Below are 26,683 nucleotides of genomic sequence, written 5' to 3'. Positions count from 1 at the left end.
TCTAGTATCTTTAAGGTTTGCTTCTATTGTTTTGTCTTTGGATTGCATTGGTGAGAAGAAAATATCTTTTTGGATTTTCATTAAGGTTGTCGTATTGGAATTGTTTTGTCCATATTAACAAAGTGCCTTTGTATAGTGTGCTTTTATGGTAGTATTTTGTTTCTATCAAAATGTGTTTGCAATGGCTGGTGATAAAGATGATTCTCTCTAATCTATTAGTGTCCAACGTCAATGAAGAAAATTATTCTTATTGAAGCTATGTAATGAAAAAGTTTCTGATAGGAAAAGATATGTGGAGTTGTATGTTGATGGAACTTATGTTAAGCCCACAGATAAAAAAAGATGTTTATAAGTATGCAGAAGTTTTGAAAACATGGAATAAAAGTAACTCAAAAATTATTACTTGGATCAATAATTCAGTCTCTCAGTCAGTAAATATGAAACTGGCAAAATTTGATACTGGTCAAGAGGTTTGCGATCATTTGAAACGTTTGTATGAGAAGTCCAATTTTGAAAAACGGTACAAGTTAAACAGTTATATTAGGGATCTTAAATAGATAAATATGACAATTCATGAATTCTATTTGGCCATAACTAATTTGTGGGATCAATTGGCTCTTATGGAATCATCTGAATTGAAAGGTGTCAAAGCATACACTAACCAAAAAGAAGAACAACGTTTGGTACAACTTCTGATGGGTCTTTGTGATGATATTGAGGGACTTCACGGAGCTATTTTAGAGCTCCATGATCCAATGTTGTTTCTCCTATGGCTCCTACTATGGTTAGTTCTAGCATCGGTAATATATACTCAGCTGAGACTATTTCACAAGCATCTGATTTTCTTGCGCAATTTCAAAAAAATCTCTCTACTCAGCCACACGCTATGTTTTCCTTCTTTGGATCCATAATTTAGGAGGCTGATTAGGACATGTCGTAGACATGGGAACTTTATGTTTTGGAAGAGGTTTATTGATCATTCTCTTCGATTGTCACTTCTTTTGGTTGACCATCTCTCTGTTGGTGTGTTTGATTCCTCTCTTTGGTTTTTTCTTCTTCTGATTGATTGTTTCTTCTTATTGATTATAATGATTGATTGTCTCTCTCCCTTTGATTCTTCTGATTGATTGTCTTTCTCCCTTTTGATTCTTCTGTTTGGTTGCTCCTCTCTATTTTGATTCCTCTGTTTGATTGCTCCTCTCCTTTGATTGTCTCTCTCCCTTTTAATTCTTCTGTTTGGTTGCTCCACTCTCTTTCGATTCTTCTGTTTGGTTGCTTCTTTCTCTTTTTATTCTTCTATTTGGTTGCTCCTATGTCTTTTGATTCTTCTGTTTGGTTTCTTATCTCTATTGATTCTTCTCCCTTTTGATTCTTCTTTGTTTGATTGACATTCTCCTTCATTGGCTTCTTCTTCATTGGCTTCTTCTGTTTGACTGGTCCTCTCTATATTTGGTTCATCTTTTTTATTGTCTCTCTCTATTGGATCTTCTGTTTGATTGCTTCTTCTCCCTATTTGGTTTCTTCCGTCTGATTCTCTCTCTCTCTCTCTCTCTCTCTCTCTCTCTCTCTCTCTCTTTCTCTTTCTCCTTCTCTCACTCTCTATTGGTTTCTTCTAATTGGCTGTTTCTCTTTGTGTTGGTTTCTTCACCCTACTAGTTCTTATGTTTGGTTTTGATTGAAATTGTTTGGTTTGAATTAGCCTGGTTTGATTTGGCTCTTTTCTTTGTTGGTTCATCTATTTAGGTGGTGCTTCTCTTTATGTTGGTTACCATGTTAGGATTTTATATTATGTATTATTGAATAAGTTCTCATTTATTGTTACAAAAACTCTCAATGCTCCATGTTAATGAATTGTGAGTTCGAGGGGAGATGTTAGACAATAGGTAATGGGCCTTTGTTGTATCTAGGCTGAGGTTAGTTTAATCTTTTCTAGTATCTAATATTTATACTATGTTGTAACTCTTTCTTTATTGAACAATTGTTATTCAAATGAAAACCCTAATCATATTTCTCTATTGGTAACAATTCTGATGTCAGATTTGGAGGTGGTCCTCGACTTCTAGTTTCACTGTTCATAAATGCATTTTTATTTATTCCTTCTAAATGAATGATCATCATGAAGCCATCGACGATGACAGCCAAACCATGTTGCCTTCCCTCCATGTTGTAATGTGAACGCCTTAGGCTTTGTTTGCGAGTTTGGAGGGGAAGGGAGGGGAAGGCTTGGAAAAAAGGAATGAGCAAGTGGAAGAAATAAAGGAAAATGAGAGGGGAGGGCTTTGGGGGGTTAACTTTTCTTCATAATACTAAACCCTCCTCATTTGGGGGAACTAAAAAATTGTATTGGAGGAGGGTTTTGGGGGGTTTGGGAGGGTTTATATGAATTTTTCAAATTTAATCTATGTTGTTATGTTAATTTTAAAATTAAAAATATAGTAATCATATGCATTGATTTATCATTCTCTAAAAAACCACTCTTTTAAATTTTTTGAAAGATTTCTCCATTTTCCCTCATATTTTCCACCCCTCAAAGCCTTTCATTCCCCTCCCCTCCAAACTCGCAAACAAAGCATTAGTATCTTCCTTGCAATTTGGACATATGCAAATGTACCATGTGTCCCCCATCCATACAACATCTCATACGCTGGGAAGTTATTAATGGCTCACATCAAAGAGAAAACTTACATCGCCTAAGTTAATAACATAAATTTCAAAAATTGCCACATATATGACAAAATTAATGTGACCAAAATACATGTGCCTACGAATCTATAACATGTTGACGCTCAATTTATTAATTAAATCGGCAATCGATCAAAGCTATATGTCGATCTGAATCAAACAAACCCACAATAAACAAAATTATGTCGTTGCACTCAAACGACAAAATAACCAAAAAATTACTAAACAAAAGTTAGATCCATGTTTTTTTAGCGAAAAACTCATATACTACTTGTTTATATATAAAAGGAGGAAAACATTACATAGTGGCCAATCAAGGTCAAAAACATGTAATGCTAATATGTATGCTATTGTGATTCTTTGTCTTCTCTCTCGAACTTCATCACTCAGACCTAAAACTCCATCTACTCTTTCGCACATCAACTCCACTCGTTCTTCATCTGCACTTTTAACGTTTCGAAAACTCATGTTTCTACCTTGTTATCCCTAATTTTTTTTGGTGTTATGTTTCTCGTAATTAGTTTAATGTTCTTGAAACAAAGCCCAAAATCTATGTTTTCTTTATTTTAGGAACTATAGATTTTGTTAATTTATTAATTGTATAGTGTTTTGACAATTATTAATCTGATTTAAAAACTTGTGAAAAAATTGAGGATTTAACTGTATGAGTGGTACAAAAAATAGGTCGTGATGAAGTTCGCCAAAGAAGACGAAGAGGGATGGCATACATTTAATCTGATGGTGATTATTTAATCCTTTCACCTCTTACAATATGACACTCATCTAATTTAATACATCTCATATATATATGTGTGTATTCCACAATTCCATTAAGATGTAAAAAGATTTATAAAACATTGGGTTCTCAACCCCTGGAAATACAATATTTATTAAGGTCAAAATGTATTACATCAATGATTAATATTCCAAGGAAAACACTCAGAACCTGAACCCTCAGGATATAGAACCCGACATGGTCCCGATTTTTGTATATACCAATTGCAAATGAAACATTTGTTACTATCTCTACTTGCTATGTATATATCATACCATTTAAACTCACCCTTCCATTGAAAGGAACAAAAGAATAGTGTATCGCCAAAAAAATCATTTAGAAATTTAAAGCCATAACTATCACCATGATGAAGAAGATGAGATCCAAGATCATCATCTGCAGACTTGCAATGAACGGTTAAGTCCAAATTATCTTCCAAAGAGTTAACAATGTTCACATGGCGACGGCGCACTCCAAGAACATTGTGCATTGATAGCAACGTCAATACACATATGAGAAGCAATTTTTGGATCAATAGAGACATTACACATTCGATTAATCTTTTTTTTTTTTGGAGTAAAAAAATTATGTTTTATGAAGGTTTCAATAATTGTTACAAGAGAAACATATATTTATAGGATGATTTGGTGATTAAAAAAAGATTAAATTTATTAATATATTTGATATATTTTATTAAATGTACTATTTTATAGAGTATAAAAATAAATTCAAAGAGAGTATTAAATATTAATATAAAACTTTAGATAGTAAAATACATTTTAAAGTATAATAAATGCTTGATTGAAGAAAATGTTGACCAAAGATATTAAACAACATAAATCCAAGAAAGCAAACCAAGTTGCTTGGGCTCCAGTGGCAAGGAGCTCCTTCCAAGGACGTACTTGGGGAATACCGAGTTCGATTCCCAGGGGGGAACAACACTTGGCCAGTGCGCATGCCTCTATGCAGGCCAGTGCGCATGCCTCTATGCATGAGCCGGATTAGTCGTCCACCATTGGTGGTTCGGAAACCGGTGCGAAAGCAACAAAAAAAATCCAAGAAAGCTAAGGTTTTTATTTAACACTTGGCCAGTGCGCATGCCTCTATGCAGGTCAGTGCGCATGCCTCTATGCATGAGCCGGATTAGTCGTCCACCATTGGTGGTTCGGAAACCGGTGCGAAAGCAAAAAAAAAAAATCCAAGAAAGCTAAGGTTTTTATTTAACACTTGGCCAGTGCGCATGCCTCTATGCAGGCCAGTGCGCATGCCTCTATGCATGAGCCGGATTAGTCGTCCACCATTGGTGGTTCGGAAACCGGTGCGAAAGCAAAAAAAAAAATCCAAGAAAGCTAAGGTTTTTATTTAATCAAATAATAATTTGGAAAATATTATTCTTTATTTATATTAATTTAATTGATTTGAAAAAAAGTTTTTGTTTGTCTCTGTGAGCTTTCTTCAGTTGGTAAGGACAATGCATAATATATGCAAGGTCCTCCGGGGTTCGAATCCCGACCACCACCAAAAAAGAAAAAAAATTTGTTTTGAGCAATTGTATTGAATTGAATAAAGTAAAGATATGGAGACTGAAAATTATATTTAGATGTCTTGTTGTTAAAAATTCTTTCATTGTGATCCTTCCAAATAATAAAGAGTAACGAAATCTAAACAATATTTAAAGTTGTACGGGAATTTTAAGAGAATCCCCCTAGGTCACCAAACCGAATAGGGGAATGGATCATCTCCGGTGAATGGAAAGAACTAGTGAAATGTCAACAATTCAAAACAAAAAATAAAAAAGTATTTAATATTAAAAGCGAGAGAGAGAGAGAGAGAGAGAGAGAGAGAGAGAGAGAGTGCATTTAATGGTTTGAATCTTCAATGGAGGTAAAGTGATAAGAGAGAATCTCTTCCCACCGAATATAATGAGTTTGTAACTCATTATGCGACAAGAAAGTGATGCCTAGCTCTAATTTTTAACTCAAATTTGTATAGAAGGCGTGTTTAGGGTTTACAAATTGAAGTGCCAAAAGTTATCAATGTTCCCATAGAGTCAAGTCCATTGTAGTTTCCCTGCCTACCCAATTGAACCCTCTCTCCAAAGCCGGTGGTGTAATAATCAACCCTTCTGCCATGCTGTTTATCAAACCCGGCATGTTGAAAACCTCCTCCTCATCCCAAAAGAACCCTTCAGAATCTTCCAAAAACTTCTCCACGCAAGCATTAACGTTATAATCCAAAGATTCAGAACCATTCATTGCAATATCAGCAATGAATGATTCCGAGTCTTGGCCAGAAGACAAGTGTTTTTCAGCTGCTTTCGTCGCAGCAAACTGAATGGACCTAATAGACGATGTTTGTGAATCAAGACGCGGCAACGATGTAGCCGCGTGAGGGAAATTTAAGGAAGCAGTTTCACCTTTGAAAGCTAAAGCTGCAACATCATAAGCTATAGCTGCCATGTCGGGGTGGGAAAATGTTCCAAGCCAAACACGAGTTTTGTTGTTAGGTTGTCGTAGCTCACACACCCACTTTCCATTCCTTTCCCTCACTCCTTTGTAAATTGGATGTCGAGTCTCGTGGAACTTCTTCCTTCCAGCTCTTCTTTTCTTCATCTTGTGTGTATAATGATATTGTATATGCATTCATCTATCTATCAACTCACCTTATATATTGATACCTTATTAAATGGAACAACGTGACACATGCAATTGTGTATGTGTAAACGTACACACGAGAAAGTAAGAAAATAGTTAGTGACTAAATGACACACTTTTGTCACTAACTAAGAAAAAGTTTTGTGTGGATGTATGTATAGTGGGGAACGTGAGGAGACATGTGTGAAATGTGTGGAAGTTTTGACAAAGAAAGTGACAAGAGGGACAGTGACTTGTTTTTGTAGCATCAGAATGGTGTGAGAATCGTGCTAATTAAAATTATCTTTCTTACTAATCGCGTTTTTAAAATGTTGGGACCATAATATTTAGAGATTAATTAATATTTTATACTGCACGTGATCGGCCTGAAAACTTTATCAAGAAACTAAGCCACGTGCTAGAAAAACAAAGTGAACACAAGTTATTTCATTTACAATTAAATTAAATCCATATTTTTTATTTATTTCATTTACAATTAAATCCATATTTTTTATTTATTTCATTTATTTAATCCCTATTTATTTTTTTTGGTGGTGGCCGGGATTCGAACCCCGGACCTTGCATATATTATGCATTGTCCTTTCCAACTGAGCTAAGCTCACGAGGACTAATCGCTATTTATTTAATTAAAAAGTCAAAATTTTCAGATATATTTCTTACTTATAGATGTTAACCCGTCTGTCCTCGTCAGTTGGTAGGGACAGTGAATAAAATATGCAAGGTTCGGGGTTCGAACCTTGGCCACCACCAAAAAAATTGTTAACCCGTCTCGCCATACTTAACCTAATTTTTCTCTCCACACTTTAGCATTTAATGTTTATCTAAAGTAAAATAAAATTATGTTCCTAATTATATGCTAGTTTTTTGGAAATGTCTTACTTATAAATGTTAACCTGTCTTGCTATCTCTTACTTATAAATGTTAACCCGTCTCGCTATACTTAACATAGTTTTAACCTAATTTTTATTAAATACTATATCACAATCATGACATTGATCTAAACTATTTTGTTACCTATTACTGTCAAATATTACCTTCGATGTGACCCGTGCTAGTATACTTTAATATATAAGGATACAAAAAATTGGTTTTAAAGGTTAAAAAAAATTGTTTAATACTTTTTCTTTCAGTTTTTTTTTTTAGGGAATTTTTTATTTCAGTTTCAACTTTCACTTAATCTTATTTAGTTTTTTTTTTAAGAAATCAAAATGGAATATATTAGACCAGCTGACTATCCCCCTAAAACAAGGTGTGCCGAAAGAGATAGCAAAAAATTACAGCAGTTGTTTTTAACAATAATAACAACACTTAGCCTATACCCAAAACAGAGAAAGGTCTGTCGATAATAACAACAGTTAGCATATATCTACAGTCAATAATAACAACCTACACTCTACTAACAACTCCTCCTCCCACCCCCGTAAACTCCTTCTCCACTTTCATGTCTCCCCCCTTCATCCCATCCTAATTCATACATTTGCGTCACGGTTAACATTTTATTTAGTTGTTTCCGTAACTTAACAAGCAAATAATTTTTTTTTTTAAAAGATAACAACCAAATAACTTATTTATTAAATAACAGGATAAAAGTTTATAACTTCCATTATTAAGTAGAAAGACAAACATGATAATGTTTGTCTTGACGTTAGTATTATATGTGATTTTTTAGGTATAGTATTATATAAGATTATTTTGTTTTATTGAAAAATAAATAAATCTTTTTATATTACGCTTATGTGTTTAAGTTTATCATTAAAAAATGGCTTGAATAAAGTCACATGTGTAGTCTCATGTACTTTGTTGTTTTATGCTATTAACATGGATGATGTGAGTTTGTTCGCAGATTCATCATTTTTTTTTAGCAAATTTGCATTGTATATATCGATGTCCACTACAACTTGAATGAATTAATGAATATCATTTATTTTTTGTCAAAAAAAAATAAAGAATGGCTTGAAGACTGTCTATTTGATAAATGAAAGTTGGTCAAAATGGTAAGTAGTATTAATTAAGAACATCGACAATGGTTGGTGCTTCATTGTGGAGTGCCATTTTTTAGTACTTGTGGAGAATAGATTTATTTAGTTTGTTGGATCTCTTAGAGGGGGCAAGAAATAGGTTTTCTGCTATTGGTCTGACATTCTATTGTGCAATCTGTTTAAAAAGCATGAAACTAATCTATCTTTTCTAAAAAGTTATAAATGTTGATCAATTGGTGGATAAGATTGAACACTCATCCAGAAAATGATTTCTGCTTGTTTCTCATAATAATGTGCCATTTTTTGAGTTTTCTTACCCTGGTTGGTTTAGGGTTTTTCTTATGGTTAGGAGTGCTCCCTCTTTTGTTGTATTTTTCTTGTTGTTTCTAGTTTCTGTTTATTGTTTTTATGTTGTTTTATCTTCAAGTACTTCTTGTTCTCTTTGTACTCTCGTGATATTTTGATGTTTTCCTATTTATGCATTACAATGAGCGTGTAGCTACTACGGAGTTTAGCAATATCTTCTTAGCTTCAAATAATTTATTTGCTTATCGTTTTACAAACTCTCAGATATAAATTAATAGGCGACAAGCAAATGTGGTTGCTGATACTCATGTTATGGCAGCCAAATTATCATATAGTCCACCATTTATTTTGATATTCCCTCTTATATCGATACTCTTATCTTTAATAAAATGATAAATAAATCTTTAAAAAAAAACAAAGATTGTATGAGATGCAAGGCTGGTGGACAGATTGAAACCAAGTATCAGATAATTCAATTGTTTTGCAGGAAATTGTTCACTTCATGAGAAGATCCAAGAAGAAAAAAGGTTATGTGGCTTTTAAATTGGATCTAGAGAAAGCGTTTGATAATGTCAATTGCGATTTTCTTAATTCTTGCCTTCAGGATTACAAGTTCCCTGGCATCACCATCAAGCTTATCATGCATTGTGCTACCTTTTCTACTTTCTCTATTTTATGGAACGGGAACAAAATGCCTCCTTTCAAACCATCCCATGGCCTCAGACAAGGTGATCCGCTATCTCCATACCTCTTTATTCTTTGTGTGGAAAATCTCTCTGTTGCTATCAACACTGTTGTTCTTCAAGGGGAATGTGAGCCTATCCAAATCACAAACACATGGCCTCAGCTATCTCACCTTCTTTATGCGGACGATGTCCTCCTCTTCATCAAAGCTAGAAATTCTCAAATTCGTCTCTTCACTGATTTATTTGAGAGATTCAGCCCGACATCAGGTTTGAAAATCAATATTTCCAAGTCAAGAGCTTTCTATTCTTCAGGTACTCCTCAAGTTAAAATTAACAACTTTACTTCTATTTCTGGCATCTGAAGCACTACTTCCCTTGATAAGTACCTCATCTTCCCCATCCTCAAAGGGCGGCCAAAGAGAAGTGATTTCCATTTCATCATTGAAAAAATGCATAACATGCTCACTTCGTGGAAGAACAAACTTCTTAATAAAACAAGAAGATTGGCTCTAGTTTCATCTGTTTTATCATCCAATCCTTCTTATTATATGCAAATTAACTGGCTGCCTCAAAACATTTGTGATTGTATAGACTAAACCACTCGAAACTTTGTGTGGAGCCGTACAAATAATAAAGGGATACATCTGGTTAATTGGAACAAGGTTGCTATTCCTAAGGATCTTGGTGGTTTGGGTATCCGAGTAGCTAGAGAGGCCAACACTAGTCTCCTTGGTAAACTTGTCCGGGACATGTTTCAATCTTCAAATAAATTATGGGTGAATCTTCTCTCTAGCAATTACACAGGTGGCCAAAATATTCTTCTGGCTAAAGCCCTCAACAACAACTCTCCTACTTGGTCATCTATTATATGCGCCAAGAAGATTCTCAATTCGGGATACTCTTGGCGTGTTGGTTTGGGATCCTCTTCCTTCTGGTTCAGCAATTGGAGCTCCCACGACCTATTGGTAATCATGTTCCTATCATTGATATTCATGACCTCCATCTTTGTATCAAAGATGTCTTCTTAGTTAATGATTATCGCACTCAGGCTCTATACACCACTCTTCCAGTAGCTATTGAAGATTATATCAACACTACTCATTTCCGTTTCAATGCCGCCATTGAAGACACATTAATCTGGGATCACAATAAAAATGACAGCTACTCTACTAAAAACGGTTATGGCTAGCTTCTTTCTCAAAAAGATACAATAGCCGATTCTAACTCTCACCATTCTTGGTCTTGGATTTGGAGATTGCAAGTTCCGAAAAAATACAAATGTCTCATCTGGTTAGCTTGTCACAATGCCTCCCCTACTTTATCTTTGCTTCATTATAGGAATATGGCACCCTCAGCCATTTGTGCTCATTGCGGAGATCATGATGAAGCCTTCCTTAATTATGTTCATGATTGTCGGTTTTCTAGCAACATATGGTACAAAATTGGTTTCACATGTACTGACTTCTTCACTGAACAAAATGCTTATGACTAGATCAAAAATGGCACCTCAGATAACCGTTCCACTTTCTTTCTTGCTGGTCTTTGGTGGGTTTGGAGGAACCGTAATTTAATGTGCCTAAATAACGAAACTTGGTCTATGACTCGCCTTTGCAATAATATTCACAGTTCAACGGATGCAATAAGCTATCACTTTCAGAGAGATGGCAGCGCTGCCCCACCTGATCACTTAATTAAATGGAATTGCAGCAATTACCCAGGTTCAATTTTAAACGTTGATGGTAGCTGCTTAGGAACCCCAATCTGTGCTAGCTTTGGAGGTGTACTCCGCAATAGCGTAGAATTTTACCTATCAGAATTTTCAGGTTTCATTCCCAACTATAATGATATACTCTTGGCGGAACTCACAACAATTTACCATGGGTTGATTAAGGCTATTGAAATGGGCATTGATGATTTGATATACTATTATGACTCTCTCCTTTCCATCAATCTAACCTTTGTTAACACGTTGCGGTTTCATATCTATGTTGTGTTAATTCAAGATATCAAGGACATGTTAGTCAGTTGTAATTACTCTCTCCAGCATACTCTCAAAGAGGGAAACCAGTGTGCCGACTACCTGGCAAAACTAGGAGCTTCCTTTGATGCGAAGTTCATCTCCCAGTCCTCGCCTCCAGTCGACCTCCTTCCCTTGCTAAGGATCGACGCGTCGGGAATTTTCTTTTCTAGGCCCTAGCTTTTTCCTTTTTATGCTGTCTTTTTTTGTTTGTTTCTTTAGCCTTGTAACAAAAAAAAATCTCTATGGAGTCAAAAATAGATACCCGTCAAAGAAATACAACAAAATTGTGGGGCAAAAAGACAAAAACAATAAGGATAGGATCCAACACGTGGAGACCTACGGGGTATATTATCACACACACTTCACTAACCACATAGTAAAGTTGATTTCAAATAAGGGTCTTGCACGAGTGTCGTAAAAATATTCTTTAAGGATTCTTAATTAAGAAATTATCCATTGAAAAAGTATAACATTTTAATTTCCGATCTTTTAAATACACAAATTTTCATAAAAATTTACTCTCTCTGATCACATTTATAAACACCTTTTGCTTTTTTAAATTCATTAAAAAACTGATGTATCTGGATTATAATATATCAGTTATTTTGTGAATCTGAAAAAACAAAAGTTGCTTATAAATGTGACCGAAGGAAGTACTATCTAATTTTTTTAAAGAGTGTCCTTAAAATACCCATTAACATTTCTCTTTAAACAAATATTCCGTTGATAAAAACATGACTTCAACATTTTTCACAAAATTATTTTTTAAACTCTAGATAATAGGAAATTATTTGAGTAAAAAAAGCCAAATAATAAGAAATGATTTGAGTGATAATTATTTTATACTCATTTCATTTTAAATTTCAGCTTGAAAGAGATGTTCATATTTATTATGACGTATTTTGAATAAGATTAACTCTAATGGTAATAATCTATAAAAAAAATAAAAAATTCCAAAAAATTCTACAATCATTTTCTTTTACAAAAAATGGTTTTGTTAAGCAACTAAACCAACTTTAGAAAAAGATAAATTACAAGAAACATAATCCCCAATTCAAATATTATCAATGAAGAATATGACGATTAAGCTAAAATATGTGCAGAAACGTTAGCACATCCTTTCACATGTTTTACCATTAAAAAATGAGATTTACTTTTCCCACCCTGCTGCCTTCTCGCGTGCCCTGCAAAAATTCCACAAATACCCCTGGTCCGGATTAAGTTTTCCGAACCAGATTGTTAGTGTTTCCGGAAACAAACAATCCGGACACATACGATATGAAATTTTGTGTCTTTCTTTGATGTCAATGGTCTCTGTTGACCGTTATACGACTCCACATAAGATGCAATGCAATTGCAGGGGTCGTATGAGCGGTCAACAATGACCATGACACCACAAACACTCCTAAAAGCTAACTAAAAAACTTAAATTTTTTTGAAGAAAATGTAAGAAAGGAGGTGAAGAAGAATGAAGGAAAATATTGAAGATCCAAGCCTTTTTATAGATTAAAACAAGTCCTAGGTCATTGGAAGTCAAGGAAACGTGTTTTTCATTCACAACCGTCCAAAAAACGCATTAAAATTCCACTAACCAGGCAAACCTTTGGTGGAACTGCACCGGCCAAAATTTTACTGAGGAGTTCTGGAATATAAAATCCGGATTTCATGTAGATGTTCCGGATCTTATAGTTCGAACTGCACCAGACCCTTTTATTTCAAGCATTTCTTGGCGAATGGCTTGGAAAAAAATAGAACAACGGTACATAACATAAAAAGAAGCAACATAAGACAAATAAAAAGTTAAAAAAAATCATAATAACATAAATGATGAATCTTTTGGGAAGGTGTTCGAAGAGGAACTTTTGAACTCGATCCTGCCGGCCTGCCAACTAACATGTTACGATCGACAGGCCGACATGATCGAGTTCAAAAGAACCTCTTCTTTGGAGTTAGATCTGCAACACAATGAATAAAGGCAAGGTGTTTTCAAGAGGATTTCTTTGAGTTAGATCCTGCTGCCTTGCCAAATGACATATTCATCTGGCAGGCAGCAAGATCTAACTCATAGAAACCTCTTGATATTTTTTGAGTTATTTATCTATCAAGGAGGCATCAAGGACTATCTATATATTTTTGACAGCATGCTGAGGATCTTCATCATGCCGTTATATAGAGATCTATATATTTAAAACAGTGTGAGAAAGATCCTCAGCTTGATGACAAAAATTTGCATGGTTTTCTTTGGTGTGTTTATGTGTTTTGCTGGTATTGAAGATCAAAACTGGAGAGGGTGTATTTATAGAGGTCCTTGGATGTTGTGGACCACATAAACTCTTGGTGCAGTGTGGATCACACAAAAGAATCCTATGTTGAGGTATTCCGGATTTCGTTTTCCGGAACACACTTACGCCCTAGGTGGATCCGGATTTCATAATCCGGAATGCATATCTTTGGTTATTTTATCGAATAAATGAACATCTTTGACGTAAATTAAAACATAATGAAAGTTTAAATAATATATATATATATATATTATTCAAAACATAATGCAACAGCTTAATTCAACAACACATAACTAACACACAATTAAAACAACATAAAACACGCGATTAATTAAAACATAGCACATTATCACGGATCATCTAAACTAACTTCTTCCTCATCTGGTCCCTCCAGCAGAGCCCTGATCTCTTCGTAGTTCCTGGGCAGGTGCAAACTTTTCATAATTTATTCAGCAGATCTAACCAACTAAGCGTCCAACTCGATCGGTCCTCTAGTGCTGTGCTGACAAAAGACAGAGAACATGGTTCTCACGTCGTCGTCGTTTGTGAGTTTCATCCGACTGAAGTGAAGAGATCCGGCTGAGTCGGACAATGGACATCGATATTCGACACTGACCACCCTCCTCGTGTATCTGCGGTTGAGTTGATGGTTGATTTGATCCAGCTCATCCTTCAGCCCGGAGAAGGTGACATCGTTCCGAATCCTAAACAGATGGGGTGGTGTTCCACCGTTGTAGTACACTGCTGCTAGCTTGAGGTTCGGATCAAAGCCAGGGAATTCCATGTTGCAGAGGTATCTGGGCGTTGTAGTTTACTTGTAATGAAAACAGGGACCCCTATTTATAGAGGTATCTGGGCGTTGTGGACCACGAAAATTGTCGGTGCAATGTGGGACACACAAAAGAATCCAATGCTGAAGCAATCCGGATTTTAAAATCCGAACCAAGCATCACCATACAAAAAGTCTCAAGTTTCCCTTTGGTTCAAGCCATGATCGTATCTTTATGGAATATAAAGTCCGAAATATATCTGTATTCCGGATTATATTTTCCAGACTGTACCAGAAGCTTTCGGTCGATGGTCTGCACCACAAAGAAAACATTTTTCAAACGTTTTGGGCGGTGGTCAAGTTGAAAAACACGTTTTTTAACCGGTTTTAATGCATTTTCCACCTTTTTTTCATCCCCCTCCCCTATAAATAGGCTTCATTTCCTTAAAAAATTTCACATTTACTTCTTTCTCTCTTCTCCTCTACAACGATGTGTTTCCATCATTGGCCTTTCATAGAAAGAGGCCTCTTTGGAAATCCATCAGGGGTCATATGATCGGTCAATAGGGAAGGGGTCAGTCTGGGTGTGAGGTTGGTTTGTCTGGGTGTCATATTGACCATCATGGTCTCTTGTTCCCTAGAGGCCCCTGTGCCTCCTCTGTCTCCCCTCTAACACCAAAGCTACTGGTATGTGCCATCAAGCAACATTGGTTTCTTCTTCCCCGCCATCTTCTTTCCTCCCACCCTCTTTCCTCTCCACCAGTGGCTGGAGGAGCCACTGGTATAGCTTATGTAATAAGATAAGATTAGAAATAGTTTTAGGATGTAATAAGCTTAAAAAGCTTCAACATTATTGTAATGTATTATTCAAATATCAATAAAATGACTTGTTTTTATCTTTTTGTCTTTTTATTTCTATCTTATATGTTTATTTGCATTTATTTTACGAATTTCAAAGCTTAAAATTGTAAAAGTTCTGGAAAAAAAAACCATTCTGTAGTTTAAAATCCGGATAAGTCTGGAAATCCCTAACAATGTGTTCCGGAAAACGAAATCCGGACAAAAGGTAAAAATGGAAAGAAAAAAAAATAGGGTGCGCGAGGAAAGCCATAGGGTGGGAAAAGTAAATCTCTTAAAAAATTGTGAGTAATCGTTTTGAGTTATCTTGCAATCCTTGAACCACATTAAAAGAGTATCCCTCAACCCCAACTTTGTGAGACCCTACTGACGGGAATTACTTTTCCCACCCTACTGTCTTCTTGCGCGCCTTGTAAAAATTCCAAAAATACCCCTGGTTCGGATTATGTTTTCCGAACCAGATTGTTAGTTACTTCCGGAACATAAAATCCGGACCAGATGTTGTGCGCTTTTTTGTGTATTTCTTTGATGTCTAGAGTCTCTGTTATGAACCCCTCACAAGCTGCAATGCAATTGCAGGGTTCATATGAACGGTCAACAATGACCATGACACCACCGACACCCCTAAAAAACTAAAAACATTTGAAGAAAATTGAAGAAAATAGATGAAGAGATTTTCGGAAAATTAAATCCGAACAAAAACGATATGAATATTTTGTGTCTTTCTTTGATGTCAAGGGTCTCTGTTGACCGTTATATGAACCCCACACAAGTTGCAATGCAATTGCAGGGTTCATAGGAACGGTCAACAATGACCATGACACCACAAACACTCCTACAAAACTTAAAAAAATTGAAGAGAATGGAAGAAAAGAGGTGAAGTGAAGAATGAAGGTATTTGTTGAAGATGGAAGCCTATTTATAGCCTAAAACAAGTCCTAGGTCATTAATACAGTCAATGAAAACGTGTTAGTGGTTGTAACCGTCCAAACCCACATTAATGGCTCTCTTTCAAAAGTGCTTAATCATTCCGGATTATACATTCTGGAATGTCCTTAGCCCTACAAAGAAGTGCCAACTTTTCCTTCGTTCACACCATAACCGCATTAATCCGGAAAATAAAACCCGGAAACCAAAGGTGAATTCCGGATTGTATTTTCCAGACCGCGTCAGTGTCATGGCCGGTGGTGTGCACCACACGTTTTTGACAGTGGTCAAGTGAAAAAAACGTGTTTTACCACGTTTTTTGACTGCATTTATGGCTTCCCAACCATTTTTCACCCACCGCTCCCTATAAATACCCTTCCAAACCCCACCATTTCTCACACCATCCCTCTCCTCCTCTTCTTCCTTCTACAACCATGGTTTTCCATCGTTGGCCTTTCATAGATAAGGGCCTCGTTGAAAACTTTCAGGGTTTGTATGAACGGTCAATGAGGATGGAACCGCGCTGCAACGAAGGGCGGTTCATCTGAGGGTTATGTGGGTCAGTGTGGTTCTTAGCTTCGCCTGTCTGGGCGTAAGTCTGAGCACCCCCACCTCCCTCAGGGGCATTGGTTTCTTCTTCCCGCCCTCCTCTTCCCCCTCCTCCGGTTTTCCTCCAATAGTCAAGTTACTGCTATGTCCTATCACATAGCAGTGGTTAGGCTCTTAGGAGATTAGAATTAGGCTCTTAGGAGATTAGAAATAGATTTAGGATCTTATGTAATAAGCTTAAAAAGCTTGAAAATTATGGTAATGTATTGTTCATATATTAATAAAATGAGTTGTTTTTATGTTTGTGTCTTTTTATTTCTGTTTTTTATTTTATTCGAATTTTATTTTACGAATTGTAGAGCTTAAAATTGCAAAAGTTCTGCTAAAATACTCTTCCGGATTTTAAAATCCGGAAACATCTGAAGAATACTAACAATACGTTCTGGAATACGTAATCCGGACCAGGAGTAAAATTGGAAAAAAATAGGGCGCGCGAGGAAAGGCATAAGGTGGGAAAAGTAATACTCTCAAATGACCATGTGATGCAACCAACACAACCATCGGTACTCCATTTCAAAACGAATACTCCATATATAATTGGTTCATCGGGCCAACAACAGGACATCAACATTAAAATTAGACAAATTATTATTTATTCATAAAGAAAAGGTTGGTAAAGTTAATCATACTTTGTTGATATCAATCAAAATCATTTATTTATCTTACATTATTATGTTATGTATATTTAACATAAGCAGTGGAAGACAAATGAATAATTTTGATTGGTGTCAACTCAGCATAAGTAACTCTACCCATCTTTTGTTGAAGTTGATGGATGAGTAATGTAGTTTTCACCCTAAAATTATATTGCGAACGGACTAGAACGGCTCCGTGTAGATTGAGAATTTGTAACCTTTTTTTTTATAAGTAACAAAATTTTATTGAAATGAGAGTTTGGAACTTGATTCGTAGCAACTATTAGTTGAGTGTTAAACATTAATTTGTGATCATAAAAAATGCAGCATGCCTTGCTAATAATTTTATCAATATTATTGGTTTTCCTATCGAAGCATAAAACAATGAGAGTGAGTGAGTTATAACATTAGTAAGCCAAGATATGAAAGTGTTTGGAACCAACTTAGTCTAGAAACAGTGAACTTTTTTTTTTGACAAAAAGAAACAGTGAACTTAATGTTTTGATGATAACAGAAGATTAAGAACCATTTTCTGGTTTCAAGCTGATAGTGATTATTCAAAAATAGGTGCCTTGCTGCAAGTTTGCTTTGATACTTTTATCCATTCTTCAAGTGCTTTGATTGAAATTGTGCGATTTTGCACTCTCTCTTTTACTTTATTATTTGAGTCGTGTTCATTTGAATAGGAATTGAATGGTATCAATTGTAGATGATTGTAGTGCACTTTGTTATATTTCCTAATCACATCTTGCGATTGGGTTTGTATTTCTATTTAATAAAATTCATTTTGCTTCTTAAGAAAAACTAGGAAGAGTAACATACACTGCATTCTGAACCATTTTACTTGATCAGTGAAGGCTACCTCCAAAGACACACTATACATTATTATGTAGCTACTAATTTTAGACTTAAAAGAGACGTTTTGCATGATTTCATTAGGTCACATTGCTGGCAAAAATCGTCTTCATTATTATGACAACATTTGGAGACAAACATGCAACATTGAATCCCTTATTATTCAATCTAACATTACTATTTAACACCATTTCATTACCTCCTCCTTGTACATCAATAAATAAAATAAAAGCCCGTTAAATATTAATCAATATTATCAAGAGGATCTATATCTCGGATTAATAATTGTAACAAAATTCAATTAGGAAAAGTAATTTACAGCATTCTCATGGAACAACGAGCTACATACATGAGTCATGTACATATCTCCCATGTTTCCCCTTAAACCCAAATTAAAATTTTTGTCTCTCATTTTCTTTACTAAAACTAGCCTATTTTAAAATAAGTATGAAGTCATACTATACTCTTATAGTAATAAATAAAAAGAATAAAGATTACTAATTAAGTACCTCCTCAACTGCATCCAAATTTACCCACATTAACATACTAATTCCTCTGAAAATTCATCAACAAGTAAACAAAAGATAGCAAGCTCAACCTCTCCAGCTAGCTCTTTTGTCTCCTCAGCATTTTTCTTCCACCCAATTTCCTCTCTAGAGAAATCCTCTTCTATCATCATATCAATGGTGTTAGATTCCACTTCTTTCCACAATTCCATTTTCTTGCATACCCTTTTCATTACAATGTCCATATCTTGTGAAAAATTAAGTTCTTTCTCTTCCTCCTTAATGAGATCATAAACTAGTCTCTTAAGAACTTTTTGGTCTTGCCATCTTTCATGAACACTTGGATGGTAGAGGATTTCATGAACTATTTCTTTCAATGCCTTTTCTTCACTTGATGCTTCACTTTCATCTTCTTCATAATCATCGTCTTCGAATGCTTCATTGTCTTCTTGCATTCTTTTCTCAAGTTCTAGTGGATCTAACTCTGCAAGTTGCTCAAATCGACGAAGCCTGTCTAATAGTAGTTGCTTGCTTCCTGAAAATTCAATACAAAAAGAGAATATTAATAACAAATATCATCCTTCTATTCACTTTATTTTGGAAGGAAAAAAAAACTATATAAAATTCTTTGACATTGCAAATTAAACTATCAAATTTCAACTATTTTTTCTTACAAGTAATCGAACGAATTTCTTAGACTCTTGGAATTTCACAACATTCAGTTAACTATGCATAGAGAAAACAACAAATACATATGCATATTGCTGTAGGGACAATGTGAAATGAAGTAGTAAAAAATTGCGGATTTGAATTTCCTCTGGTAAGAGATTCACCTGTCATTGCGGACAATAGATCTTGACTGTTGGATAAAGATCAAATCGGTTATATTCTAATTTGAAAATACAAACTAAGAATATGAATTGATCTTCATCCCGCAACCAAAATCTATTAACAGCAGTAACTAGGAATTTTTTACTGCATCAAATGATTCAAATCCATTTCTCAAGCTTACAATACCTAAAAAGGTCTTGAAAAACTCAAACTAAATCAAGTGTTTAAATGCACACATGTGAATGAAGCAATAACTCACATGGGTTGTAACACTTTGACCAAGTTTAAATATTCACAAGAGTACTAAATTCTCAACAACCAAAAATTACCATCAAACATGCTTAAACTTTACATTGCTGAAACCTTATACAAACACATTCAATATAAGCATCACAATCAAGACAGATCTTTCTTCTGACATGAAAATTTTTTGTGGGTCATGTTGAAATTTATAACCACACAGTGCTTATGTCTAATTGTAAAAACAAAGAGTATGCTAAGGCCAATTTCCACATTCAATGCAAAATGCCTTCTAAGTGAAAAACCACTGTAATCTTTAAATGGAACCCACAAAAGATAGATGTTAGTATTATATTTCAATTTCAGCACAATCATTTCACCGACTAGCCCCTCTTATGGTATTCTTTGTAACGGACAATCAACTTTGAAGAAACGTGTACGACGGTATTTTGATAGAAAACGACCATACAACAAAAAATGACAAAACTATAAAATAATAGTAAGATAAAATAAAATAAACAAACCATCAACTTAATATTTAAATACCACTCTCTCCTACTTAATTTTTTGTGAATAAAAATAATACGTAGTTTTTAAAGTATATGTAATCTATTATTTTAATCCCAAAAGTATACGAAAATTTCGTCATGTTAGTCCTTAACATCTTTACAAGACTAAAGTGACTGAATTCCTATATCCTACCAACCGAGCTATACACGAGGACTATACTTTTTTTTAGTTATTTCAATATATTTAGAGACTATAGGTGCGTTTAGGGTTTAGGGTGTAAGGTTTATGATTAAAAAGTTTATGATTTTTTTACAAACACTTTTAGCATATTTTTTTACTAAATTGATTGATTATTCTAAAAACAAAATAAATAATGACATACTTTGTACATTGGCGTAGCTACACTCCATATCAAAATCACCCTCTTCATCATCATTTTCATGGCAATCATCATCATCATCATCATAATCCTCAAAGAGTGGATCTAAAACAGATACTGGACTAAATTGTTCCTTCTCTTCCTCATCTTCCCCTGATTGGAATTTGTTGACGCCATCAACTCCATTATTTTCTTTGTCCTATGGAAAATTCACAACAACTTTAATTAGAATAATATCATAATTGGGGTAGTTAACATAATTTCTTAATCATTACTAATAATGTGTATGATATTGACTCAGTACTTGTTTCATAATTTGGGTTATTTATTTATAAATTTGGGTTGTTATATATTGACTTATCTTTTGTTTCTGTACAATACAGTTAATGCCAAACAAAAATACAAATGAGAAACTATTCATCAGTAAATAGAATGTCGGAATCAGATATTAACAAAAGAACAAACAAAAACATAATACTACGACTTTATTTACCGAACAAAACTATTGAATTGAATTGACTTATGTGACCATCTTATAAGGGCTTATATTTTAACAGATTTTGGAAAAAATGAAAGGGTATAATTGTCAAAATAAACAAATTTCCGGCAAGTATATCAGTCATAGGATCTGGATCTATTTGCCGACAAAAACAAACACAACAGTACAAACAAACACGGCAAACTCACGAGTTAAATATGGTGGTCCAACTCGCTGCAAAATCAGCTGATATACCATAAATTTATTTTCAAAAATGATTAATTATATTCTTATAAGAGTAATTATGAGAAATTTTATTCAGCCATGCTATTTTTCCCGAGGGGTTTTATCCCGAGCACATCCCGATAGATGAATTAACCAATACAATTGCTTCATGGCCACAAAACAAGGGGGGGCATGGGTGTAATTTAAGGCAGAAATTGACTGATTTTGCTGAAATAAGCGCTCGGGAAATTGTCCCGAGGTTCCAATTCGGGAAAACAAGCATTTTTCAATTTTATTAGTACTTTACAAGAATTTATACAGATATCTTTCAAAAAAGAATTTATACAGATATGGAAAGTAAACGGTTGATAATAATTAATCTTTTTTGGATGACAAAATTTATTCTTTTAGATACATGTTTATAGATTTAGGAGACACAATAATGGTCAAATGAAAAGTTAAATATCTTTTTAATCTCTTATAAATTATGAATTTTTAAGCTTTGTCTATACTTTAACTTTTTTTTATTTTTATTTTAATCTTTATTTTTATTTTCATTTTATAAAAATAAATAATGAATATTTTTAATCCCACATAGATGACATATATGGCTAGCTTCAAATGCAAAATCTCTGATTAAGAGAAAAGAGATCTCTTATTATCATCTCATCTAAATGCTTTTTATTTTTTACTTTTTTGTCGATCAAGTATTGTGGAGAGTACGAGGTTTGAACCCCAAATTCTACAAAATACTATTCTTGTAGCTATCAACTAAATTTGCTTAGAAGATGATTTTTATTTTTAATCTCTTGTTTAATCTCTATAAAAGAAATACAATGACTAAAATAAATAAAAATTAATAATTATAGACTAAATTTTTTTTTTGTAAGTTGTCTAATGGCTAAAATTCAACTTTTAACATAAGTAAACTAGTTGTTCGGGGTTCGAACACCGACCCATGCATATAACAATACATTGTCCTTGTCAACTGAGTACTAGTGATGATCATGTGGACGTAGACTAAACTTTTTTTTTAAGACAAATTTAGAAACTAAGTTTAAAAAAAATTATAAATTTTATGAAACACATTTGCATAAAGAATAAAAGCATATTTAATCATATTATTATTTTTATTAAGAAAATGGCAAACCTCTATTTGATGGTGCCTAGGTGACTCCGCCGGCGAGGAAAACTCCGGCGTACGACGGCCGGAGGAAGAGGACACACTCCTTTCAAGAGCAAAACGAAAAGGGCTTTCACAGAAAAATCCATGAGGATCAAAACAAGCACAATCTACATTTTCTTTCTTCTTGTTCATCACAAACTCAACCTCTTCAACAGATTCACAAGAATGACCACTACTTGAAGTTTCCATATCCAAAGATTTATCTTCATTACTCTCAGACCAAACACCACTACAACTTGGTCTTCCATTGCAAGAACACACTTCAAAGCCTTTGTTTTCTTCTTCTTCTTCAACTATGTTGTTGAAGGATTTTCTATGTCTTCGTCCTATAGAAGAATCCCACCTCAAAATATCTTTAACAGAAACATTTTCTTCATTTTCACTCTTTTTGCTTCTGTTTCTTTGTGTTAGTTTCTTGAAAAACGAACCAAAAACACCAAAGGATTTGTTCTTGCTGTTGGGTTTTTTACTCTGAATTTTAAGAGCTGCTTCAAGTAAAAGTGATGCTGTTTTGGCAGGGATTCTAAGCGGACTTTTGACCGGTGATGAGAGTTCAAAGAGTGGTGATTTTCTTATATCTGGTGTGTTTTGGAATGAGAAAAAACAAGCATTTTTGCAAAGGTTAATTGTTCTTGTTGGTGGTGGTTTTTGCTTCTTCAATTGTAAAGTGGTGTTTGAGGAAGATCTTTTTATTTGGTTACGTTTGTGTGAAATGTAGTTGTTTAGAAGAAATGGTTCTTGATCTTCTTTGAGTAGCTCATGTAAGTGCTTCTGAGCTGCCATCATATAGAAAATTAATGGTTTCCCAAACAAAACCTAAGTGTTGTAATTGTGAAGAAGAAGTTGAGAGAAAATTGAAGAGGTTTGAAGTTTGTTTAAAGAGGGTTAAATAGAAGAAGAGACACTGAGGAAGGAATGAGGAGAGTTCGTGATTCAAATCTAGATAGGTTAAAATATCGAGGCAAAATAGTGAACTAGTGGTAAACGAAAATATTATTAAATTAGGGCTTGGAAGGTGTAAAAATATATTGCCAGTTGTATTTTTTATATTTTAAATTTTTGGGTGGAAACAAAGTGTAGGTGTGTTGTGTCTTTGGTTTGATTTGAGATTATTAGAGTGAGTAGGAGGAGATTTTTTGTCGTCTATTGAAGAAGACTTCCACGTACAACAGCACAACCCTACTACCTACGTGAAAAATGATGGATCAATAATATGGAACATTAATTCTATTTTAATTCATGGTTTAGTTAGGCTGCTACAGGTGGGGTAATAGTAATTTAATAGTAACAATTATAGGGTATAGTGTTTATTTATGAGGATTGTTACGACGGGGTTACTAGGAAACAAGACATGCAGTCAATCGTAGTACTTGTAAGTTGAGTGGTGAGTGAGACCCGGTTCTGGTTATGATTCTGGTGTCACTGTGGTATCGTGTGGTTCTGCCTCTTTTGTCGTGACTAGACTATGGAGCAAGCAAAGGGCTGGTTTTCACCTTGCTACTAGTGGCTTATATCAAAACCACATACGTGGACTTCGGTTAAGATTAAAAAAATGGTGAAGACTATTACACAATAGTTGTTCAAAACCGAACCAACGTAATAGAAAACATAAATTGATAAAATTTAAACTAAAATTCGCAACAAATTTTTTTTTGTTTAATTGTATTAGAGTCACTTTTTCACGCAATTGTGCAGTTTGTTTCAGTTTATGGATTTAGTTTTTTCATCCAAATCAAACCAAACCAGAAACATAGAAACATTAATTTGGTCCAAACACCTATGCAGCCCATCAAACACACACTTATTCCTTTTTCTTCTTCTTTTTTGATTAACTTTTTAGATACAAATATGTACATCATTTTTGATTCATTTGAAAAAGAAACTAAATCATATCTTGATCATATGTCTCCTCCAACTCGATTGTCTCTCGTCCATCATCTTTTCTATCGCGGCTTGCTTAGGAGTTGATGCTTATTTTTCGGAAGGTGGACTCTATTCAATGAACCTTATGTTTATGTTTTTCTTTTGAACGAGCTCTAAGGAACGACGACAGAGAATGCTTAAAACGTGAAGGTGCACCAGTTGCCGGACGGAAATCAACCTACCTCAACGGAAAGTGATGGTGGTGCGGAGAAAGGAGTTCATCATCGCACCACCAAGCTCATGGTCTACATCTTGTTATCTGTTTTTCAAAAAGTTCTTTTAAATTATTTAATTCCTTTTCTAAAGAAATAAATTGATCTCCTAAACAAGTGAGAAAAGCATTGGTATAATTAAGGTAGGGAAGGAGGTGGTCGATGAGTCTTTTAGTGAAAAGTCAAAGAAAAATGTTTTAGAGAGAGAAAAGGTTTACGTGATCAGACAACATGTTTTTCCTTATGTTTATGCTTCATTGGTTCAACTTAGTTAATTGTCACAGATTTTGTAATTGAAAGTAATCGTTAATTGTTGTACCTTATGTTTATACACCTTAAGTCTATTTGAAGTTAATTGTTAATCGTTGCAATTAATATAGTCAAAATTGTTGGCCAATTTTTAAAATTATGTGTTGTCTTGAAAGAAAAAAAACAAACCAATTGAAACCGCAACAGTTTAGTTTGGTTAGGTTCGGTTTTTATAAAAGTCATCCCAACCAAATTATAATCTTATTGACTTTTAATTTAATAACGTCGTAGTTGTATTTAGAGAATCCTCCCAAGACACTGAAATGAGTGAAATGATCAGAAATATGGTACGGATTCGCCAAGACAACACATCATAAATAGTGACCAACTTGACGAAAATAGTCGCAATGAAGAAAAAGATGAGTCGCGTCCTCTAAACTACCATACCCTCACACACAAGATTGAGAAGTAGCTGAAATCACTCTTCTCTTGAGCAAGTTGTCTTTCATTGGAAGATGGTTGAGAAGTAGACGCCACACGAAAAGATTAACTTGATGCGAAGAAACAAAGTTATCATCTGCAATGATGTGATGATTTGTTGATTGTTGTAAAAAATGGTAAGCACTCTGACAGGATAACTTTTTAAAGAAAGCAAGCTTCACAATCACCTGCGGTGTTCCTGCACGGAGGCGGCGCGGTCTTCACCGCAGAGCGAAAGGTTCCCGTGGGCACGTTAACACTCCAACGATCAAGCCAGTGTAGGAAATGAGGTTGAATGTGTAAAAATGCGTGAGAAATTAATCGTACCTTACTGAGTCACCCTTATATAGGCGAAGGAGGCGTTAATGGTCTTCGCAAAGTGCGACGCCCCATCAGAGAGCCGTTGGAGGCCACGTGTACGATGTAGGAAGCACAGGGACATGTTGCAGTGTGGTGGTACATATCGGAATTAGCGTGCTCACTCAGGACGTTATGCCTTATTTCAAGGGACTAACCCACATGGATTTATGGGATTGAGCGTTCTAGCCGATCAGGAACGAACACACACACACACACACACACACACACACACACACACACACACACACACACACACACACACACACACACACACACACACACATATATATATATATATATTACGTTAAAAAAGTATGTACCCCTTAGTCTAGGGTCCTGGATACGACACTGCTCACATAGTCGTCGTTTCATAGCTTCATCTTGGTTGGTCACACATGAAGTGATACTCAACATTGTCCACCCGTCATGTCTTTGTGGTTGAGATGACTTCTAATTTGCTCTAATTGATTTTTCAAGCTAGACAGTGTGACATCAGCACAAACCTAAATAGATTAGATTTCCTCATGTTGTAACACACTATAACTAGCTTGGTGTTCTTAATTACTGGATAGGTGTGCATGATTTTGTGGTGTGTATTTGCAAATGAATCAAACACGTCAATTTATAGAAGGTTTTGTGCGTTGTTGATCACAGAAATTATCAGTGCAATGTGGACCACAAAAAAAGTCATGCATTTGACTAGTTCATATCTATAATCTGAACTAGTAAAATATTGTTTTCGATTGTATGATCTGAAATATGCCCATAATGTAAAGGTCGTTGTTGCATATGAGGTTTGGCTTAGGAGCAAAGTTTGAGTCAATTTGGAACATTTTACATGTTCCTATAATCCTATTGACTGTATTTACGGTATTTACATCTCTTTGTTCTATAAATACCCTTCCTTTTTTTTCTTCCATATTTTTCATTTTAAACATAAACTTTTTTTCTTCTTCCATTTTTCTTTTTAGTTTTCTTTTGAGGGTTGGGTTATGATGTCATGATTTCACTATTGACCTTTCATACAAAGAGTGAGCAAATGCCTTGTATCAATAGGTGTGGGGTTA

At 34.7% G+C, this 26,683-nt stretch overlaps 2 protein-coding genes and 2 pseudogenes across 3 annotated transcripts; 1 reads left to right on the top strand and 3 right to left on the bottom strand.

Moving 5' to 3' along the window:
• The first annotated feature begins 181 nt into the window (after window positions 1-181).
• On the top strand, window positions 182-4,462 carry LOC146955791 (uncharacterized; annotated as a pseudogene).
• Window positions 4,463-5,237: 775 nt separating this feature from the next.
• On the bottom strand, window positions 5,238-6,101 carry LOC146955790 (dehydration-responsive element-binding protein 1B pseudogene; annotated as a pseudogene). Its single transcript, XR_015011830.1, has one exon. The product of XR_015011830.1 is annotated as a dehydration-responsive element-binding protein 1B pseudogene (transcript).
• A 7,749-nt stretch (window positions 6,102-13,850) lies between these two features.
• On the bottom strand, window positions 13,851-14,168 carry LOC146955789 (uncharacterized). Its single transcript, XM_085748966.1, has one exon. The coding sequence runs from the start codon at window positions 14,166-14,168 to the stop codon at window positions 13,851-13,853; it is 318 nt and encodes a 105-aa protein (XP_085605092.1).
• A 4,112-nt stretch (window positions 14,169-18,280) lies between these two features.
• LOC146955788 (uncharacterized) lies at window positions 18,281-23,309 on the bottom strand. The gene is made up of 3 exons (XM_085723810.1): window positions 22,357-23,309; window positions 20,507-20,702; window positions 18,281-19,078 (listed from the first exon to the last, which is right to left on the bottom strand). Exons 1-3 carry the CDS (start codon window positions 23,176-23,178, stop codon window positions 18,576-18,578), a joined length of 1,521 nt encoding a protein of 506 aa, XP_085579936.1. The 5' UTR covers window positions 23,179-23,309; the 3' UTR covers window positions 18,281-18,575.
• Window positions 23,310-26,683: the final 3,374 nt, after the last annotated feature.

This window comes from Medicago sativa, chromosome 1, assembly GCF_051527215.1.
Source record: "Medicago sativa cultivar Bolivia chromosome 1, Bolivia_mono, whole genome shotgun sequence".
NCBI classification, from domain to species: domain Eukaryota; kingdom Viridiplantae; phylum Streptophyta; class Magnoliopsida; order Fabales; family Fabaceae; genus Medicago; species Medicago sativa.
The sequence above is the reverse complement of the archived record's forward strand: the minus strand, read 5'-3'. Positions and strand labels throughout refer to the sequence as shown.